Source organism: Brassica napus, chromosome C2 (assembly GCF_020379485.1).
Source record: "Brassica napus cultivar Da-Ae chromosome C2, Da-Ae, whole genome shotgun sequence".
Lineage (NCBI taxonomy): Eukaryota > Viridiplantae > Streptophyta > Magnoliopsida > Brassicales > Brassicaceae > Brassica > Brassica napus.
In genome coordinates, this window is record NC_063445.1 from 34,151,039 (window position 1) to 34,172,532 (window position 21,494).

The 21,494-nt window shown below is 38.4% G+C and overlaps 2 protein-coding genes across 2 annotated transcripts; both read right to left on the reverse strand.

Annotated features, from left to right (window-relative positions):
- Positions 1 to 14,326: 14,326 nt before the first annotated feature.
- On the reverse strand, positions 14,327 to 14,789 carry LOC106392856 (3-hydroxy-3-methylglutaryl-coenzyme A reductase 1). Its single transcript, XM_048749019.1, has 3 exons — positions 14,699 to 14,789; positions 14,543 to 14,602; positions 14,327 to 14,442 (listed from the first exon to the last, which is right to left on the reverse strand). The coding sequence occupies exons 1-3, from the start codon at positions 14,787 to 14,789 to the stop codon at positions 14,327 to 14,329; spliced, it is 267 nt and encodes an 88-aa protein (XP_048604976.1).
- A 2,923-nt stretch (positions 14,790 to 17,712) lies between these two features.
- On the reverse strand, positions 17,713 to 21,223 carry LOC106392857. Its single transcript, XM_013833634.3, has 7 exons — positions 21,216 to 21,223; positions 20,631 to 20,809; positions 20,402 to 20,496; positions 20,121 to 20,245; positions 18,406 to 18,517; positions 18,151 to 18,327; positions 17,713 to 18,071 (listed from the first exon to the last, which is right to left on the reverse strand). The coding sequence occupies exons 1-7, from the start codon at positions 21,221 to 21,223 to the stop codon at positions 17,910 to 17,912; spliced, it is 858 nt and encodes a 285-aa protein (XP_013689088.1). The 3' UTR covers positions 17,713 to 17,909.
- Between the last annotated feature and the right edge of the window lie 271 nt (positions 21,224 to 21,494).

A 21,494-nucleotide genomic window follows, 5' to 3' on the forward strand; every position in this document is an offset into this window, starting at 1 on the left:
GATCAACCAGCTGCTTTTCGCCTAGAATACTGTGAGTTGGTTTTGTGTGAATTCCACTTGGAATTTAGGGAAGATTTGTGAGTTCCACTTGGAACTTAGGGAAGATCGAGTCACATATAGAGTAGAATGCTCACGCTGTTGCATGGTAGAGTCCTTAGGGTTATTTATTAAACCGGACTCAGTTTAGCACGGGCTAGCTGAGATGAAATGGAATTAAGACTGAGATAATAACCTGACTAGGACTAGGATGCATCATGTTTAATATTCCTTGCGTGTTGATATGGTTGAGTGCAGGTTCCCGTTATCTTTAAAGATAGTGTCGTAACAGGATGCCAAACTATCTGGGTAACGGTTTGATTGAGTAGATTGATTGAGTAGATTTAATTAAATTCTTGCTTGTTTAATTAATCTTGTTAATTGAGGTTAGTCATCTCTTGGTAAGGGAGTGACTAACTGGTTGAGTTGGTTAGTGATAATGTTGTTGTTTAGGGATCTTTGGCCATATATGCCGATCTCCTAGTTGTGATGTTGGTATTACGGGTCCTATGCCATATAGGCAGGACTACGAGTATTAGTGTTAGTGTCGTAGACTTCTAAGTGTTGTGTAGTTTTGGATAGGACTCTTGTCCCTTAGGTCTTTCCTAGGGATTGTGTGTCGAGTGTTATGCCGACAGCAGGTGGGAAACCCGCCCATGCTAGGCATGTTTTGGGGTGGACTAGTGTTTCCTCGCCCTCGTATTCAGCGGGTTCAAGGAAACCCCTTATTCGCTGGATCGGGAAGACTCAGAGAGACGGGATCATGGCCAATGGCTGAGTGATTACACTACGGTGTAATGTGGCAGTGACCCGAAGGGCTGTGGGCTGTAGCACGGTGATCCGAAGGACTGTGGGCCGCGGTCGGTTGAAAGTTTCTTCTTCCGGCCTTTGTGGTAGGGAGATAGGATATTTCCGATAGAGAGGAGGAACACGAAGTCACCAGGGCCCAGGTTAGAGTGTTGTGTTAGTGTGTCGTAGAGGGTTATGGAACCCTCGAGTTAATGTAGCACCGATATACGGCGTTACGAGTTAGATTGAGTCACTGGTAGTTACTATCTTATTATTGTTGTGGTTGTGGTTGTTGATTGTTTGTCTTGCAGGTTCTGACATTAAGTCCTAAGTCTGGTTTAGGTACCGGATTTGGCTTGGTGTGTATTTGGTTAGTGTAGGCCTGACGTTGGCCTATATGTGTTCGAGTGATATCTTGTGAAGGGTGGTGGATATTAAAGCTATGCGGTGTCATTGGTAGATCATGTTCTTGTCTGATTGTTGGTCGACCGGTTAATTATACTTGTATAGTCTAAGTGTCTAACACTACATGAGTACTGAACTCAAGCGTATATATGGTTAACTAGGGATTGGTTGTTGACTTGTTTTAATGCAGGTTCCCGTTACTTGAAGCTAGATCATGGCAGGAGACCAAGTCTAACTTCGTAACGGTTTGCTTAGCCTTAGCTTTTATTGCATGCTAGGGCTAGATTGATTGTTATTTTGGGTTGTCTGGGTTAGAGTCTAGGTTGCGGGTAGAGGCCGCCAGCTACTGAGTAATACTAGATTACTCATCCAACTCCGTTGTCCTTTTTGGAGGTCGCTTTAGGTAAGGATGATCGGATAGCTTGGAGCTGGACGTTAGGACCGCCGGTGTAGATTTTCATGTCTTTTGTAAACGGTATTGTGAATTGTGTTAAGTTGACTCGATTTGGTATTAGGCCGGGCCCAGTCTTGAATTATTCAATGTATGAATATTTCCTAAATCAATAAAAGTAATTGTTTTATATGCGCTTCATGAGTACTCTGATATTTGACTAGTCTGGTCTAACACAAGGTAAGGTCGTTGTATGGGATGAAAAGCCTTAGGCCTCGATCTACCAGAAAATGATAACTCTAGGTACGGGTTGGAAAGCTTTGTGCCTTGACGCAGCGGGACAAGTTAGTGGATGAACTGGTCTAGGTCGTGGAGTAAATTTTGTGACTTTGACCGGTTCGTCCCTAATCCGTAACGTAGCGCTTCTGGACCATGGTGTTGGGTTGGATGGTCAGTCATGTTCTTGTTTGATTGTTGGCTGGCCGGTTGGTTCATTCATCTCCAACCCTTGGTGTTGGACGGTCGATCGGTCATGTTCTTGTTTGATTGTTGGCCGGTTGATCGACCATATGTCTAGGACGGTTCGGGGGTGTTACAGCAGGGGAATGGATCCGGGAAGAACTTGAAGCTCTATCGACGAGGCGAGCACCGACGAGATTTTTCGAGGAGGCGAGCATCGAGGAGAGGACAGAGAGGACGGAGAGAATCGAGGAGAGAACGGAGAGAGTTCGGAGACTTCGAAGACTTCGTCGATTCTTCTTCTCCCAAAATGAACAACTCCAATTCCCTTCCTACACGTGTTAAGCAAGAGTCGGTTTTTTAAACCCTTAATTAGGACCCGTTTCTTAAGTAATTAACCTTTTTTCTTTCTTTTTTAATTACAAAATACCCTAACCAACCCACTTAAGACACTGCAATAAACATGTTCTAACAATTTTTTCTTAATCCTCGCGTTCTTCCTCTAGTGGAGTAGGAAGTTTTAGCTACATAAAAAATCAAAATAATATCCTGCATTAATGTGATATGCAGAACAAATAAAGAGAAACATAGACTCACCTGTGAATCTCTACAAACTTCATCGGCGTAAGGACTATTGTAGGGCCAGGGCTGGTAATCGAATGGCGGGAGCTGCAGTGGAGAAGAGGTTGAGTAATCAGAGCGGAGGAAGGTGATCGCAGGGGAATGGATCCAGGAAGAACTTGAAGCTCTATCGACGAGGCGAGCACCGACGAGATTCTTCAAGGAGGCGAGCATCGAGGAGAGGATGGAGAGGACAGAGAGAATCGAGGAGAGCACGGAGAGAGTTCGAAGACTTCGTCGACTTCGTCGATTCTTCTTCTCCCAAAATCACAACTCCAATCCCCTTCATATACGTGTTACGCAAGAGTCGGATTTTTAAACCTTTAATTAGGACCCGTTTCTTAAGTAATTAACCATTTTTTTTAATTACAAAATACCCTAACCAACCCACCTAAGACACTGCAATAAACATGTTTTAACATTTTCTTCTTAATCCTCGCGTTCTTCCGCTAGTGGAGGAGGAAGTTTTAGCTACATAAAAAATCAAAATAATATCCTGCATCAATGTGATATGCGCATCAGTAGAAACTACAGTAGCTAAAGAGATGGACCTATAAATTTACAGGTAAAGCATAATTTGAGGATGGCCCATTAGGATCACATTGTTTCATTGGTGACGAACCTGGACTCTTCTTGATCAATGTTTTATGATCTTTCGAATGAATATGAATATTACGATACAAGAAAAACATTGTCATTTAATTCATTAACATTATATTGGACATCTGTCAGCCACATCGATTTCAATTTGAGTATGCTGACGTGTCGGCATTATATTTATTTAACAATTAATGCGTTCACATAACTAATTTTTTAATCGGCTCATTTTAACCTTGGTATTAATAATGAACTGAAGTTCTCTCCGTACAACTAATGAATAATATCATTTTGAAATAAATAAATTAAAAAGTGATTAAGATTCACATCAACTAAAATGATGAAATATGAATGTTTTTGGAAATTGAAACTTTTGTATCTTGCCGAACTTATCCATTGTTGAGGCTTCGGTACACGAAGGCAATAAATAATTGTGATTAGCTATGAATTTAAAAAATTGAGGTAAAAAATACCACACACAAAGTCGGATCATTAGTTAAGCCAAATATTTTTTTTACGGAGTTTTTATATCAAACCAAAAATAAGAAACATAATCAGATTGCAAAAAAAAAATCAGAAAAATTTTGAAAAGAAAAGAAAATTCGTGAAATCGATTGAAAAACAGAATTCATGTGCTTGACGAAGAAATCACATTATAAGAAAATACATGTTATTAGTTTTATATTATGTCAATTTTGCAATATGTCCAAAAATATTGACACGATTCTTAACCATTTTTATTGGTATTTTTAAAGTATAGACCAATAATTATGTATGTTAAATAAACCGAGAATATTTATTTTACATTTATTTTATTTTTCTTTATTCTAGTAGAAAAAAAGTAAGTTTGGGTAAAACATCTAGATCAAAGAACCGACCTGAACTAGATTCGAAACTAATACTAAACACAAACTAAAACTGATTAATTACTCGGATGGATCTAAAAGTTTAATATCCAGATAACCAGACCCGATTTTGATCCAAACTAAAATATTTTAGATACCAAAAATATCTAAATCACAATTATATATTTAAATATTTTAATTATTTTAAATTTTGACTGTATTATATATTCAAAAATATGAAAATATCTAAAATTATCAATACAGTCACAAGTAAATATCTAAAAATAATAGAAAATGTTCAAAATACTGAAAATATATATTTGTTTCCATCGAAATATTTAAATTGAACTAATTTTTATGTAAATTTAAATATTTATTCTTACATTATTCAAATTTTTATGTTTCATATTATTTTATTTTAATATTAAGTATATTTGGATTATAGATAAAAATACATAATTAAAATGAGTATCTGAACTCAATCCGAACCGAACCCGCAATGATTCGAACCAAATCAAAACAAAAAATTTCAAATATCCGAATATGATTTAAATTTCTAACCCTAAAAATCTGAAATCCGAATAGATTAAATGAATCCGAACGGATATATGATGCTCATCCTCTGAAAAAAACTATACAACAAATTCTTTAGTACGACATACAATAAATAACTAGCTTAAGATCCGCGCCTTGCGCGGGATGAGTACGTTCTACACTATTTTCTATTTTCTGAAACAATTACTTGGCTTCATACCAATTTTTACGAATGTATATAGTTTCATAATCTTATTACTATCATTTTTTTCTAACCTACACATATAGTTGAGAGATATGTGTAGGTTTAGCAATGACGCATATTCGAAACTTGAATGTAGAGAGATTTTCGGTAATAATTTGATAATTATACAAAACTCATTAGGAAATGTTCCAATAATAAACGAATATATATATCAAAGATATATAATATATAATTCCTTATTGTAAGATCTTGGACACTAAGTTTACGAATTGCCTTTTCAACGTACAGGAAAACCTTGCACACCAAGTTTTAACATTAGTACTAACTTATCTAAAAATGAAACTTGCAAATAATTCACAAAATCATATCATTTATTACATGGTTCGAAAAGCCAGTACGCTGGATCACCTTTTGTGTTACATAACCTTATATTTCTCAAGTGTATTATACTATTATGTTACTTTGATCAAATCTTATGATTTTTATACAATTCAATCTTTTTTGTAGTGATATATAAATATCCCTGTTCGGAACTACGTTAGGCGCTAGTCGGGCGGCCACTCCGGGCCTAGCGAATTACCAAAAAATTGGGGATTAAACGGGGTATATGCGGGGATTACTTTTATTATTATTTTATTTTATTATAATATTTAACTAAAATATAAAATATAAAATATAAATATATTAGAATGTAATAGTTTTTTGTATATTATCATTGAAATTTATATTTATTGGTTGAACAAAATTAATTGTTAGCATATGTTAATTCCGTACATTTGAAAAACTAATTATTCTAGACTAGTTTTTGAATGTTTATTATATGTATACGTCTATATATTAAGCTCTGCATTTTACTAACAAAGATTCGTTGTTTCCTAGTGGTTGAGTCTCATGTTCTGCGCCGAATAACGTGGATTCGATGCTTCTTGATTGCAATTTATTTATTTTCGTATTGTTAGTATTGATGTTCAAAAGTTCCACATCGGTTATAGCTCAAAAAGGAGACAAAATCTGACTCTATATATAGATTTCAGATACTAAAGAAAGGGTAAAGTATTTGGGCTTCAAATTTCTTCTATAGCCAATATATACTTTAACAGTGTATAACTTAGGTTTATATAATTGAGCCGAGTAGTTATTGATTAGGCCGCCTAATTGGTTAAATGGGCCGCTTGATTGGCGTCCGATTTTGTTTTGCGATTGTATCAAAATCGCTGCGGGAGATGTTCGGGTAGCGCCCAGGCGGACGGCTAGGTGGCCGCGTTTTTTCTCAGTACTTTAATAATTCACGATTGATCTGAATGCATGACTCTTTGCCTGCATATGACTCATTAAAATTATCCCCATTCTACCATTGTAAAAGATAAGAATGCCTATACATATATCTCTTATATATTATATGTGAGCATGACTCTTTGTATATATATGACGTTTGGTACAAATTATTTATAAGTTCGACGAAAAACAATGATAGTAGACTCTCCAACACCAATTAAAACCGTCTGATCATAATATATTTCCCGTTCAAAGATTTTTCCGAGCACATGACATACACAGACGTGTTAAAATTATTTATTATTGTTAAAATGACATATACAGACGTGCTAACATGGTTGAACAATTTATTCTTAGAGTGTTGTTATAATGGAACCTGGGGTATAGCCCCGCGCAAACGCGGAGCCGGATAAGTTATTGATCGTTGTGTAGTTTTATGTACGGGATTTTGTCGTTTATTTTTTCCCACTTTTGTTTGTCCGTGTTGTATATAATGGTGATGAACATAACATTTAGAAGTCATCCAGTTTGATTAAGTTGATATAAGAATGACCGGCGAATTCTTCTTTTTTTTTTTTGGTATCAAACAAAATTTCATTCATAAGAGCTTACTATGGTCCGTTTAGACCGGCTGCTAGGGCCAATCTAGAGTGAACCAGAACGTCTACAACGGTAAAGCAGCGACCTCGTGATCGTCCTCCCTTAGCCAGGGAGTCCGCACGGATATTGTTATCACGGGGTACATAAGAAAAATCAACATCATGGAAACAAGTTGATAAGAATTTAATATCATCTAAGTCCGGTGCTAAGGCTGGCCATTCGTCCTCCCTTCGGATGAGGTTTATTAACTGCTGACAATCCGAGCCAAAGTTAACCCCATCAAAGCCTCTGTCACGGGTTTCTTGCATTGCCCAAATAAGGCCACTAGCTTCGGCATTTATCGGTGCTTGTGTACGAGGGGCACACTTATGTCCCTGCAATATCACAACCTCCCCTTCTGTAAGTACGAATCCCATACCCATCCAGTCGTCCTTGTCCGACCAGGAGCCGTCGACGAGGCACCTAAATCTCTTCTCCGCGACAGGCGTATCTCGGGCTCTACTTTGATGCTCCGTTTGTTCCTCATCAGCTGTCTCATACAGTTTATCTCCTATTTGTGCAATCCTCCACGTCTCTACTTCATGTCTAGCTAACTGAATCGTATCAAGGGGCGAGATGTCTTTCGCATTGAAACACTTCTCATTCCTTGCTTTCCACACATACCACATCAGCCATGGGAATATCTGAGCATCCCCTTGTGGATTTGCAGTCGTAACTTGCTGCAGTAGGTACTCAAAGTTCACAAATAAGGACGTACTCGGGAACGACCCCGGAGGTGTTGGAATTGCTGTGAGAATCCAGCATTGAAAAGCTGGTGGGCACGTGAAGAGTATATGATTTATGTCTTCTATCTCCGCTCCGCATCTTTGACAAGATTTATCTGTGCCGCAGTGTCTCTCTACTAGTTTGCTTGCCGGCGAAACATATCCCGATAGGGCTTGCCAAAGAAAATGTTTAATTTTTCTTGCTGTCTTTAGTTTCCATACCTTTTGTTTCAGTGGCGTGATGCTTGGTTCCGTCATCGGTGCGAAGTGATTCTTACTTCGTTGTTTTACTGCGATATCGTATCCAGTTCTCACTGTGTAATGCCCTGATTTTGAGTGCTTCCAGTAGTAGCCGTCTTTTCTTCCAGATTTACTAATCTTTATCTCAAGGATACGTTGGATATCATCAGTATGTATGAACTCTGCGAGAAGCTCCGGTTTCCATTCTTTTGAGTCAGGGTCAGTTAAATGATGGACTTTCAGGTCTTTATCTACTTCCAGTTGAGCTCAACGTGCTGGCCTTGCTACTTCCTCCGAGATCCAGACGTCATCCCATACACTGGTATCAGCTCCTGTCCCAATCGTGCTGGCCTTGCTACTTCCAGTACTTGTTTCGCTGCTGCTTTACCTGTTCGAAGTGGGTTTGAGTGCCGGTAGTATCTACCTTTTAGGACCCTCGCGACTAGTGAGTCAGGAAAGACTAATAGGCGCCAGACCTGCTTGGCTAGAAGTGCCAGGTTAAAATCTCGAAAGTCCCGAAATCCCAATCCGCCTTCCTCAAGTGGTACACAGATTTTATCCCATGCAATCCAGTGTATTCCGCGATTGTTTTCTTTTGTGCTCCACCAGAACCTCGCCACTGCGGCAGATAGTTTCTTACATACTCCCTGTGGTAATAGATAGCATGACATGACAAAGGAGGGGACAGCTTGTGCTACTGATTTGATTTGGACTTCTTTACCTCCGCGAGGCAGCAGTTTCCCTGACCAATTGTTAATTCTTCCATTCATTCTTTCCTGGACATAAGAGAAAACTTGAGTCTTTGAGCCACAAATCTTCTCTGGCATCCCCAAATACATCACCATACCCCTTCTCTCGTTATCCCAAGTGATCTTTTCAGATCATTTTTAGAGGACGCTACGACCTTAGAACCGAACAGAACTGAAGATTTGGTTTTATTCAGTTGTTGTCCTGAGGCTTTACCGTAGACGTCAATTATTCGCATCAGTTCCTCGCATTGAGGTTGTTCTGCTCTGCAGAAGAACAAACTGTCATCCGCGAATAATAGGTGTGAGATCGGGGGGCATTCTCTTGCTATTTTGATGCCTGTCAAAGCTGAAGTGGCTTCCGCGTTCTTTATGTGCGATGTCAATACTTCCGTGCACAGTATGAAGAGGAAAGGTGATAAGGGATCACCTTGTCTTAAGCCTCTTGAGGGCTTGATATTTCCTTGCGCTTCACCATTGATCAAAACCTGATAGGAGACCGAGGAGATACATTTCATGATCCTGTTCACCCACTGCTGCTCGAACCCCAACTTGAGAAGCAAGGCTTCCATAAAACTCCATTCAACTCTGTCATAAGCTTTGCTCATATCCGTTTTGATCGCCACAAACTTCCCTTTACAGCTAGGGTTTGTTCTGAGTGCGTGAAACATCTCCTGTGCAATCAGGATATTATCTGTAATCAGTCTCTTTGCCACAAAGGCTGATTGAGGAAATCATTTCCGGAAGGATACGTTTCAACCGCGAAGACAGTATTTTAGATATGATCTTGTACCCCACATTGTATAAGCTTATTGGTCGGAAGTCAGTCTTGGACGTAGGTCTGTCTGTCTTAGGTTTAAGGCAGAGTTTTGTTTGGTTTAGACATTCTTCCAGCTCGCCAGTCTCAAAGAAATCCCTAACCATGCTGCACACGTCCGCCCCAATCTTGTTCCAGAAGCGTTGGTAGAACAGGCTGGTCATCCCATCTGGTCCAGGTGCTTCCTCTGGATTAATCGCAAAAGTGGCTTCCCTAATCTCCTCATCTCGAGGGATTTTCAAGAGTTGTTGGTTCGTCTCATTTGTAACCGACGCGGTAACATACCGGAGTGATTCTTCAATATCAGATGGGTTTGATGTGGAAAAAAGCTCTTGGAAGTACTTCGTTGCTACCCGTTCTATGCCCTCTTCTGTATCCACCCATTGTCCCATTGAGTTCTTTATCCGAGTAATCCTGTTGCGAGCTCGTCGTTGTTTGGTTTTAGCATGGAAGTACCGTGTGTTCCTATCTCCTTCTCGCAGCCAGAGAGCTCTGCTTTTTTGTTTCCAGTATAGTTCTTCCTCTCTATACGCTTCACATAGTTTCCATTTAAGCTCCAGTTCCTCCTCTGTCGATATAGTTTCATCGTCTTGTACTCTATCCAGCTCTTTCTTAATTCTTTCAATAAGCAGAGCATTATTCGATATATTCCTTTTCTTCCACCGTGAAATCGCTTTTCTGCTTTCTCTTATTTTATCACTCAAGGTCGCGTCTCTGTCCAGGTTAGCGGCGTCCCATGCTCCTTGAACCATCGTGTTAAAACCTTCTTTACCTATCCACCGCTTATCAAACTTGAAGCTTCTCCGATTTTGCTTTTCTCTGGATAGAAATCTTGCTAAAATGGGTCGATGATCAGAACCCCATCTCAGTAAATACTCCACATATGTGTGGGAAAAGTTTTGATGCCAGTCCTCATTGCCTACAGTCCGATCGAGATGACATTGCACTCTCCCTGCTCGCGTCCTTCCTGCCCAAGAGAGGGGGTTACCAGCAAATGGAAAATCTATCATACCACAATACGATAACATATTCTTCACTGGTAAGATTGATGCATCGGATCTCTTCCTCCATCCTTTCTTTTCCCCGTTGCTAGTAATCTCGTTGAAGTCTCCCATGATCAGCCATGCTTCTGATCTCGACATACTCATCCTCATTAGCCTCTCCCATACTTGTTCTCGGTACTCTATCACTGGATCGCCATATAAGAAGGTGATCTGCACCTTATGTCCTTCTATCTTGGCTTCAATATCAATCATACGATTACTGAAAAAACCAATCTCAACCTCAGCATCATTCATATAAAACAAAGCAAGTCCACCGCTCCTACTAACAGGATCCACGGTGAACAAATTATCATAGCCAAACTCAAATTTAAAGTCTTGCATAAAAGTAAAATTGTTTTTAGTTTCAGAAAGAAAAAGAAAACTAGGATGAAAGCAGCGGTGCAGCTCCCTCAAGTGCTGCTTAGTAAGGTAGGCTCCTGCCCCCTGACAATTCCATGCGATTGCACTCATATCTGAGTATTGGGTGGTTTCTGGGACCCCACCGAACCTGGTACAGTAGAAAGTTTACGGCCCTTGACAGCCGCAGGGAACACCTCAGTAGGAGGGAATATGTTCGATCGCACACCTTTCGTCGAACTAGTTTGACTGTGCTTGACCAACTTGCCTTTCGGTGAGGCTCTTCCTCTGGTTGCAAGTTTCTTTGATGCTGCTATTCCTTTTGTATCCGGGCTTCGAGTGCCCCGGCGCTTGCTGGGACGGTATGGTTGTGGCTTATCCTTCTGGAGTTTCCTCGTTTTCTCTCTCTCCTGCCCCTCGTTCTGTCTTGGTTAGCTCGTCTTGTCCATTGCAGAAACATCTCCCCCTTCCGTTCCTTGCTTATTTTATTCCTTTGTGCTTTTTTGAGTCACCTCCTAGGTCTCCGGGACTACTATTTCCTCGTTCTCAACCTCATCCAGCAGGTCATCTTCATCTAGCATCTCCTCATCCATTTCGAAGTTCACGCTCGCATATTGTTCCTCAAACTGTCGCATCTCCTCCTCCGACGGTAGCTGCAGATCTTCCTCCGTTTCTTGTTCCTTATCATTTGATTCTGCAATCGCTAACTTGTCTGTTCCTCCTGTTGCAGGCTGTATGTTTTGATCGTGTGTAGGAGCTTCTTTAGACTTTGTGGTTTCTTTAAGCAGACCCTTAGCAGTTGTTATGTTTTCATGTCGCTTGCTCTTCTCTGCATACACCTGATTCTCAGGGATATTAGTTATTCTTTGCTCAGTAGTGTGAAGACTTCCGTTAGCTACTAGCACAGAGCTCGTATGGGTCTCCTTTGCGCCATCGTCCACCTCAATTGCTTTCCCTTTCAGTCGGCGCCTTCTATCTTCTTCTGTTTCTTCTAGTGTGCTCCGTTCTGCTACCTGTTCTATGTGGGTTTTAGATCGCCCTTCATCATTCCTAGCTGAGATTCGCACTGGCTGCCATATTAGACTTTGTTCTGGTCAAGAATGTGCCTCTCTACTTCTCGCTTGGTAAGCACTCCTAGGGTAGCGGTGTGACTCTAAGATTGTTCGTTGGGAATCTGGGGAGACACGGTTTGATTTAGGCAGAGGGTCATTTCTCCTATCATCGGTTTGTTCCCGGTATCTGCCTCGATGCTGCGGGCTATTACCTCGTACTCTCCAGCTGGAGGAAGAATCAGAGTCTCCATATCTGCTTTTATTAAAGCTCTCTGAGCCTCTTCTAATGAGTTTTGAGTCTTCACGGGGTTCCCTGCGATATGGGTGGTATCTCTCCGTGTCTCTGGTGTTTCTCCCAGCAGGGTTATGTTCCAATCTATTCCAGATGTTCTTACCTTGATTCTCTCTGCTATTATGGAGTCTGTTGCGAAAATCTCCATGTCCCTCAGTCCGATTACGATCAGTTCTTTCAGCTCTTTCTCGCTCCTCTCTTCTTATAGGTAATTCTTGATTCTTCAGTGACGAGTCAGAGTACCGATGAGCTCTCTCTTACTGCTTGAACCGCGGCTTTCCTTCATAGCCTCTTAGTGGGGCTGAGAATACCTCTCTGGCCGCTACTTCCTCTTTCTCCTTTTGCTCCAGTCTGGCGATGCGGTTGGTTTCTCTCTGCTCCGGAGATAGCCCGGGGCAAGTACCCTCTTCATGACAGATACGTTTGCATGTGTAGTAGTATCTATGAAGCTCCTCGTACTTTAGTGTCACCTTGATCACATCTCCATTTGCATATCCCGCCTTCCGTTCAAATTGTAAGGGTTCATCAACATTGATATAGACCCTCACTCTGCCATTCTCGACATCCACATTATCCACCTCCCCGAGTGCTCCTCTGATACTTCTGTACGTCTCATCTTTCTTGTAATGTGTGGGAACTCCCATCACCGTAACCCATAGCATCATTGATTTCGGGAAATCTTCTTTATTCGTCGGGATCCATCTCTCCAGGGAGAAACTCCACTTATTGAAGTGGCAAGGTCTGCGGAGTAGAACCTTTTGTAAGTCCTCTTCTTTATCAAAGTCAAATTGAAACTTGTTATTTCCCAGATTTGTTCCTCTGACTCTACCCTGGACATCCCAAATTCTGCATTTCGGCATGTGGTTGATCAGAGCATCAACGCTACGACCGTCTTGGTGGAACATTCTTCCCACCAGGGATAGTTTATACTTCTCCACAAGATCTGTGAAATCAAACGGTGGGACCTTAATAATCTCCTCATCTTCTTGGATTCTCTTTCTAGTATGTCTAGAGCTCTCTGCTCTCTCATTCCTTGTTCGGTACATCCTCACGTTCCACCCGGTTTGAATACATTCTATTAAAGGGGAAAGCTTGTAGAAATAGCACAAGAATCACGAAAGCCTCTTCTCTTGGTAAACACGGGACCAAAAAACCTAGAGCTGTTGCACGAAAAAACTGAAACAAAAGAAAAAACACTGCAAAGGGCAGGAGATTTAGGACGAGAGGAGTGTAAGGTAGTCTCCCTCTCTCCTAAAAACCGTCGGGAGTCGCTGTAATCTACGCCGTTGTCGAGGAGATCTTGGATCTGGAATTCGCCCTCGAGTCACCTAAAACCCTAGCGCCGCCCACCGTATCATGTCAAAAACTCATTTGGCGCTTGTGATTGACCGGCGAATTCATAAGCATTATTTTCGTAATGATTTGATCGACCATTAGCGTTATTAGTGCTTTCATGTTCAAAAGATAAAGTTTATGAAGTTGTTTAGTATTTACTTAGGTAGTTGTTAGTATATAAAACAAATAGTGTAAGGAACAAAATATAAAATTTGAATTCAAAAAATTAAACAATTTATCGAACAATAAATTAAATTATTTTCTTATTTTACCTAAATTAATTTCAAAATATAGAATTGTAATAAACTATTTTAAAAAAATTAATAACTCTAGAAAAATTTATAAAATTATACGGTTGCAAAATTATTTATTTTTAGAGTTTTACTCGACTTTGTTAAAAATAGTTTATGGTGGACAAAAAAAATGTCAGAAATAGGTAAACCAAAAAAATACACCACTGACAAATCTTGTATGAGTTAGAACCCGTCGACGTTTCATTAATAATCCAAAATAGAAATAAAATCTCTGAACAGAGAAAACATGCAAAGGAAAAAATATCCAAAGTTTATGATGGAAAACAAAGATAATAGCAGTTTTTAAAAATGCATAGAAAAGACGTTGACGGGCTGATCGGAATATAATAGATATTTTCAATCACTCACGGCAGCGCTTGCGGTTGTTCTGAGCGTCTGAAATCTCTGGAGGATCTGCTGCAGCACATTCCTCATCGACCTTGTCTCCCAAAACAGACGGGCCCGATGATGCTGCCAATCCTACGTCACCTTCACTGCTTGGAAGAATGTTCTCACTGTGCTCCTGAAATACATGAACGTGATGACAAGTAAAATTAGACAACCTTGCCATGGTTCTCTATGATGGTATCTTTAGTGATGGTGGAGATAGTGAAGGTACGGTGATTGCTATTAATGGCTTCCATCAATTTGAGAGCTCTCCATGTTTTGGGCTGGATCTTGGCAAGTAGCTATGAATCCATCAAACACTATGTTGCTGGCATGAGATTTAAATCGACCTAGAGAGCCTGCAACAACATAGACGGTGAGGTTCTTGAGTATATTGAGCTCCACCAAGCCAGACACACTCGTTTTCAACACATTGTTCCCTATCTCTCTTCTAATTACTGCCATGTCCCTCGATGCAGTTCACCGCAGCAGGTTTGTTAATGTCGGAGAAGAAGTTATCTGACCAATAAATTTCAAGTTTTTAAGTCTCAAGATGACACTAAGCTAAAATGCATTGTTTTAAAATCAAACCAATAACATACAAAAAGAACTCACCAGAGATTCCGATCACATCCATGTCAGGGGAATCATCGTTGAGGAACTCAATAACATTATGCACACCTTTGGTTACCATGTCCATCCCCATTGCACCACACCGGTGTTAGAACTGAATCATACATAGCCATTTTTTCCCTGCCAATGTACAGTGAACAGTTTGTAGCCTCGTAAATCTAATTGACATGCATCCAATAAATCATTATTTCATCAGAAAAATTTTCAATCTTGAGTCGAACCACACCACAAACATAAAAAAATTTACATCTTGGTGGTACCTGTTGAAAATGACAATCGACGTTTCGAAGTGAGGTGGATTCTCCTAAGAAGGCTTAAGTTCCATAGCACGTTGGCACGACAAAAGCCGGACAATAGGCGCTCTAGTTGTACCGTCCTTCAGCTCCGCCCTAGACGTACTCAGCCTTGCAGCCTCTGTTAGTCCTAGCAACCAAATAACTTTCCGTTATAGCCCATCAGAACAGAGTTTACATCATATTAGTTAATCGGACAACTTCAAATCGATCAATCAACTTTCACGATCGACCCCCTATCGTAGTGATGGATGGTAGTGATTCACACGAACTGGGATAGAACCGTGGATCTCAGAATTCTGTCCAGAGAAACATACGCTTAAAGTATTAAAACTGATAGCTTAAATATTGATTAAACAAATATGGTATATAGTATTCCATAGAAAGTCAAATTGTCAATACCTTTTCCTAGGTACTATGTTCTAGGCGGAGAAAGGTGGCGGGGACAACGACCGATTAAGCAACAGCAACACTGGAGGCTGACATCTTCGAAGGTTGGCTAAAAGCTGCGACATCTCAATTTAGGAGTAATTTAATAAGAGATATGGGTCTCAAGGTTTGTTTGAGGAATTATATATACTGAGACGGATCGTTTCAGAGGTGAAACGGTACCATAACTGATCGTTGGAGATATAGAGAGGTGAAGATGAAAAGTTTCAGACTTTTTTTGATAAACTAAAAGAGTAACGCTTCGGTTTATCGGTGGAGACAGAGTACTATAAAAATCCTAGATACATACAAAAGAGATTTAGCCCACTTATATGTTTTATTGGGCCAGAATGCGGATTTTACTAAATAGGTTTCGATGATCAAAGTTACACGTGAGTATTGAAACATTACAGTTATGTGTGGGATCCACTATAAGAAATCTTTCATAAATATATATTAGTTTCGGTAATCAATGTACAAAGTATCCTTTAGTTCAGTGGTATAAATGTTGGTGTTTATATCACAGGAATCCGGGTTCGAGCCACAGATTTAACATTTTCTCACACTTTTTAAAAGTGGAATCCACTTACCTGCTGACGTGTTTCATCAGGAGTGATGAAACTGGCTCATTATAACCTAGATTAGGTGAACATATGATACACAAACAGTTAATATTGGAGGAAGCAATTAACTCTGTTAGATAAATAAGAAGGATCAAACATGTCTGATCAAATTGCTAAAATTATGTGAGTCGAACTGGTGTGATCGAAGTGTGTTACTTAATAACGATACATATACATATCATTGTAGGCTGAATTCGTAATAAATCGTGAGTGGAAGATCATGTGATATTTTTTGGTTAGGAACCAAACATATTGTTAGTCGTTGTTATATTATGTGGGGATAAAAAAAATTCCTAGAAAATAAAAGGTGGTCCATGTTTTCTCAATTTCATTGTAGTGCTGTCACCCACGTATGCAATTTAGAGTTGTAATTAGCTGACAATTCAGCAAGAATAAAATGTAAATAATACAAAATATAAGGTTATATCTTTTCAAATGATTCTCAATTAATATATAAGAGATATAATAAAGTATTTCACTATGCACATACCGTGGGTTATTACCTAGTCTATACTAATAAAGCATAATTTCAACTAAAATTTTGTCATTACTTTTTGAAGTTATTTACAAATTAGGTGACTGGTCCGCACCTTCATAAAAATATATTGTGGTATCGGTGGGTTGGATTTTGATGGAAATGTTTCAATAGTGAACTCATTGATCTCCAAGTATTGCAAGTGCAAGGAAGTTGATACTGACATATAATGTTTCAATGTAGTTTGTTAGTCTCTATCCAATCCATAAATTTGGATTTATCTGGGTCATCATGGATATTGACTGAAAGTTGTTCTCTGTGTGTAAATCAGTAAATGTCATCATATTGTTATATTGATGCCACTGATTGACTTTAGTCTCTGTACGATTCTCAATCTTTTGGTAAATCTGTCACATATTTTACGACATAGTTTAGATATTGGAAGTAAAACAAAAATATAATATAAACTATATATTAATATATAAAAATCACTTACATCATCGTACGAAGACAATGAAGTTTTATCATGATCACATGTGCATAATTCCTTTAGGAAAACAAAACATCAGTCCTTTTTTAAAAAATGTTTCAAAAAAGATGGATCTCGAGTTCGATAATACATGTGTAGGAATTGACCATAGATATTTGGCCGGCTGCATGTTACCTGATGAATTTTAGGACGCTAGACTTTTTTTTTTTGAAACACTTTTTTTCTTTGGAAAAACAAGGACGCTGGACTAATTTATGTTGTTTCTTTGCAAAGTAGTTTCTTTGCAAAGTAGTTTCTTTGTGAGTTATTTATCAGCTAAACACGTTTAAAAATTTAGTGTTGTAGGTTTTCAATTGGGCTTTTATATTTAGGCATAAGCCTATGGTCGGTTCAATATATCAATTGGGCTTTGATTTTATTAATGCCAAAGGGGATTAATATAAGTAATTCTTTAAAAACTACAAATAAGTTTTTTTTTTAAGAATGTAATTAAAATTTACGTTATATTTCTGTTGTCCTTAGACTAATTTACTTCTTTTGTTTTGCAATCATTTTGATATAATGTCATCTCTTCCAGCGAATTATTACTATACCGTGGGCAATCATTTTGATATAATGTCATCTAAACTTGCGAATTATTAGGTGTTGTAATTCTGTGAACAATCGTCTTATGTAAGAGAAAAGAGAAGACAATTTTTTTTCTTCCAAATAAAATAATGAATTGCTCAGAAAGCCAGAGCTCTCAGTTTCAACATAAGTAATTGTTCAAAAATTTTAAAAATCCCAAGCTAAAATACTAAGAGACAAATCCAAGAGATAATAATAAAAAAATACGACAAAGCCATACTGTCTGGAAAAAAAAAAGCAAAGAGTTGACAATGTTTCACTCGCCCTTGATTTTGTTTTGACAATGTTTCTCGTTGACAGAGAGTTGATGCTCAACATCATTGTCTTGCTCTTCTTTGCTTTTTTTTTTAGACACAGGAGTTGCTGAAGAACCACCGGAACCATCGGAAATGTCTTCGGAGGCGAGCAACATTAAAACCTGAAAAATAAAGAGAATTGCACAAAATATTGGCTTAGGTGTAACTATCAAACTTAAGCAATCATAATGTGTGTATTACCGGTTTAGGAGGCAAAGCTGCAAATTCCTCAATCATTTCATGATCATCATTAGCCCTACGAACAACATACCGAGAGTTCTTTCCTCTGATGTTATCAGAATCAACTGAAATTTCAAAAAGCATTCTCTTGCCAAAGAGGTCGCTAACTGCTTCTGGTAAAAACTCGGGATCTTCATTCTACCATAAATTAAAGATAGATTAAACAAAAGAATGTTATTAGGCAAATTATTGGACACTGTTGATTTAGAAAAGTACCTCATCGTAGAGTTCAACGGCCATACGACGCACAATCATTTGAGCGTTGGTATCAAACAAAAGAAAGTTTGCCTTACCGGATTCGTCTTTAACATTAGCAATTAGTTTAAACCTGAAACCAAGAAGACTATAATGTCAATCTTATATAATCCTAACTTCAATACTCGACGTATCTTTAAGCGGTTTTAATTCTCTAACATAAGAAACAACGTTTTTGGGGGCTTGAACCAAAGCCATTGTTTTTTAAGATTATTAGCAAAAGCGAAATATGTTTGTATTTTAAGACCTCGGGGTCTCTTTTAGGAAAAACGGCTTATTCATACCTGAACTAGAGACCACTGAGAAAATACATACCTCAACTTCTACTGCATGCCAAAACATACCTTGATTAATCAAAAATTTGAAATTCATGCCTGAACTAGGGCTCGTTGAAATACATACCCCAACTCCTATTGCATGCTAAAACATACCTTAACTAGTAATTTTTTTGAAATTTATGTTCAATCTTTAGAAGTCAACGCTAATCCCAATTTTGACTTAAACTATATTCATTAATTGTTAATGACTAACTAAGATACTTAGTTGGCTAATGAATTAGGGTCTAATCGAAAATCAAATTGGAATAGGTCACATCTGATAATAGTTGGGTCGGAACCTTAAAACAATGGACCACTATCTCTACGACGTCGTTTGTTCTGTATTTTGTCTCTTCACTCTGCCTTGTCGGGATCCTTCACTTTGTCGCAGAAGAAGAAAGAGAGGAGAGAAGATAAAATCACAGAACAAACAACATCGTATTGATAATGACCCATTGTTTTAGGGCTTCGGCCCAACTATTATCAGATTTGACCCATTTCAATTTGATTTTCGATTGTGCCCAATTATTATTAATCTGGCTCATTAGCCAACTAAGTATCCTAGTCATCGTCGTTAACAATTAATTAACAGAGTTTAAGTCAAAATTGGAATTAGCGTTGACTTCTACAGACTAGACATAAATTTCAATTTTTTTGATTAGTTAAGGTATGTTTTGGCATGCAATAGGAGTTGGGGTATGTATTTTTTTATCGACCCCTAATTCAGGCGTGAATTTCAAATTTTTGATTAGTTAAGGTATGTTTTGGCATGCAGTAAAATTTGAGGCATGTATTTTCTCATCAACCCTTAGTCCAGGCATGAATAAGCCGTTTTCCCGTCTCTTTTATATGTACCCTACCTTCAATGAATGAGAGTTAGGAAGTTATTTTTTCATAATAATGACGTCTAGGAAATATTTTCATAATAAATAATGAAATAGTTTAAAGAAAGATATTAAAAGTATATTATCAAAAACTGGTTTGCAATAAATATGATATCAATTTGCGCAAGTAATCTATAAGATAAATAAGGTAAATTATTAAAAAAAAATTAACAAATTAGAACTATTAAGGTAAATTGCATTTAAACAATGTAATAAATATGATATCAAGTTGCGCAAATAATCCGTATGAAAAAATTGGAAAGTTATTAATAAACGAATTAATTAATCATTTTTGCGCACGTAATCTCCAATAAAGTAAGTTATACGGGTTTATTATTAAAAATTAATAAATACGTTTTGGACTTTTCTAAATCCCAAATGACCATTATATGTGGGCTTATCTTTGGGCTTTTCTAAACAGGCTATAGACATAATATTTTATCACCTAAGATTGTTTCTGGTACAAAAGACTTACGGGATCACTGCAGCATCAATGAGTTCAGGATAAGTGAGCAGCACTGGATATACAAGACGAGTGAGCAACTTGAATCCCACAACCAAGCAACTTGAATCCGAAGAGCTTGAAGTCACCTCATCTGTCTATTGTTTGCCGAGAATTGTGTTATGTTAGAAACAATGCAATCATTTTTTTTTTAAGAAAACAGAGTCTAAAGAGGCTTCAACGTCTATGTTCGGTCATAACACTTTGTTCAATACTTGAAGCTAAATTCAAAGAATTTACAAACGAAATATTACCTCAGGATCAGCTTCAACGGGTGCTAGAGATAATGTGGGAACACAAGCTAAAATCCATGATCTTGAAAATAAACATTCAAAGCTGCTGTCACATTCTACAAGAAAAGCTAAACATAATTAGTATAACTGTGAAGCCTACCTCTTCAAGAGTTAAACAGAAGTCAACAATCGAAAACTGAAAGATTGAGAATAACTTACCTCAGAATAAGCTCGTCCCAGTTATTGAAACCGGCATTGATCAGGTTCTTGATAGTGATAACCGTGTCGTTCTCTCTTCGCCCTGTAAGCAAGATAAATTTGTACCCCAAATCTTGAACCTTTTCATAAAGCTTCATGTTTGGTGCTATTGCAGAGGCAGCTACTTTCCTCACCCACTTATCAAACTTCGTATGATCAAAAACTTCCAACCTGTAACAAATTCCAAAACAGATTTGAAACACTTTAAATTATATCAAAGACCATGTCCTCAAGTCTCCAGATAAACAAGCAAAATCAATGACACACGACTACACGAGACCTATCTAAAATCCAATGACACCTAAAGGACAAACATTATCCCAAAAAAAAACATTATTTTGAAATGTAAAAGAAGATTTTCAAAAAATCAATTACACACAACCGTGTTCCAAATAATAAGCAAGATTCGACAAGAGAGTCTAATCCCCAAATCCAATTAAATCCAAAAACCCTAATCCCCAAATCCAATTAAACGATCTGAAGTCAAAACAGTGCGATCTCACAAACATACCCCTATTAAACGATCATGGTTCGACTTCCACACGGATAACGCGAACTCCACCGACTTTTTGTCTACCTCCACATCGTCATCGCAAATCAAAACAGCGCGAGTGTCTACAGAAGGGCGAGGGAGGAACCTGGCGTTGAGGGTGCTCGATGATTGCTGAATCAGAGATATCGAAGCTGTACGAAGCGAGTTTGATCTTGCAAATCTCCAGCGGCTTTAGGTATTGCAGAAAAAATAGATTGAAGAAAGAGAAATCTGTATTTCTTAACAAACGAAAAAAACAAACTTTTAATGTTCGGTAATGAAAAATAAAAAATAAAAATCGAGCAATGAGTGTCTGTATGATTG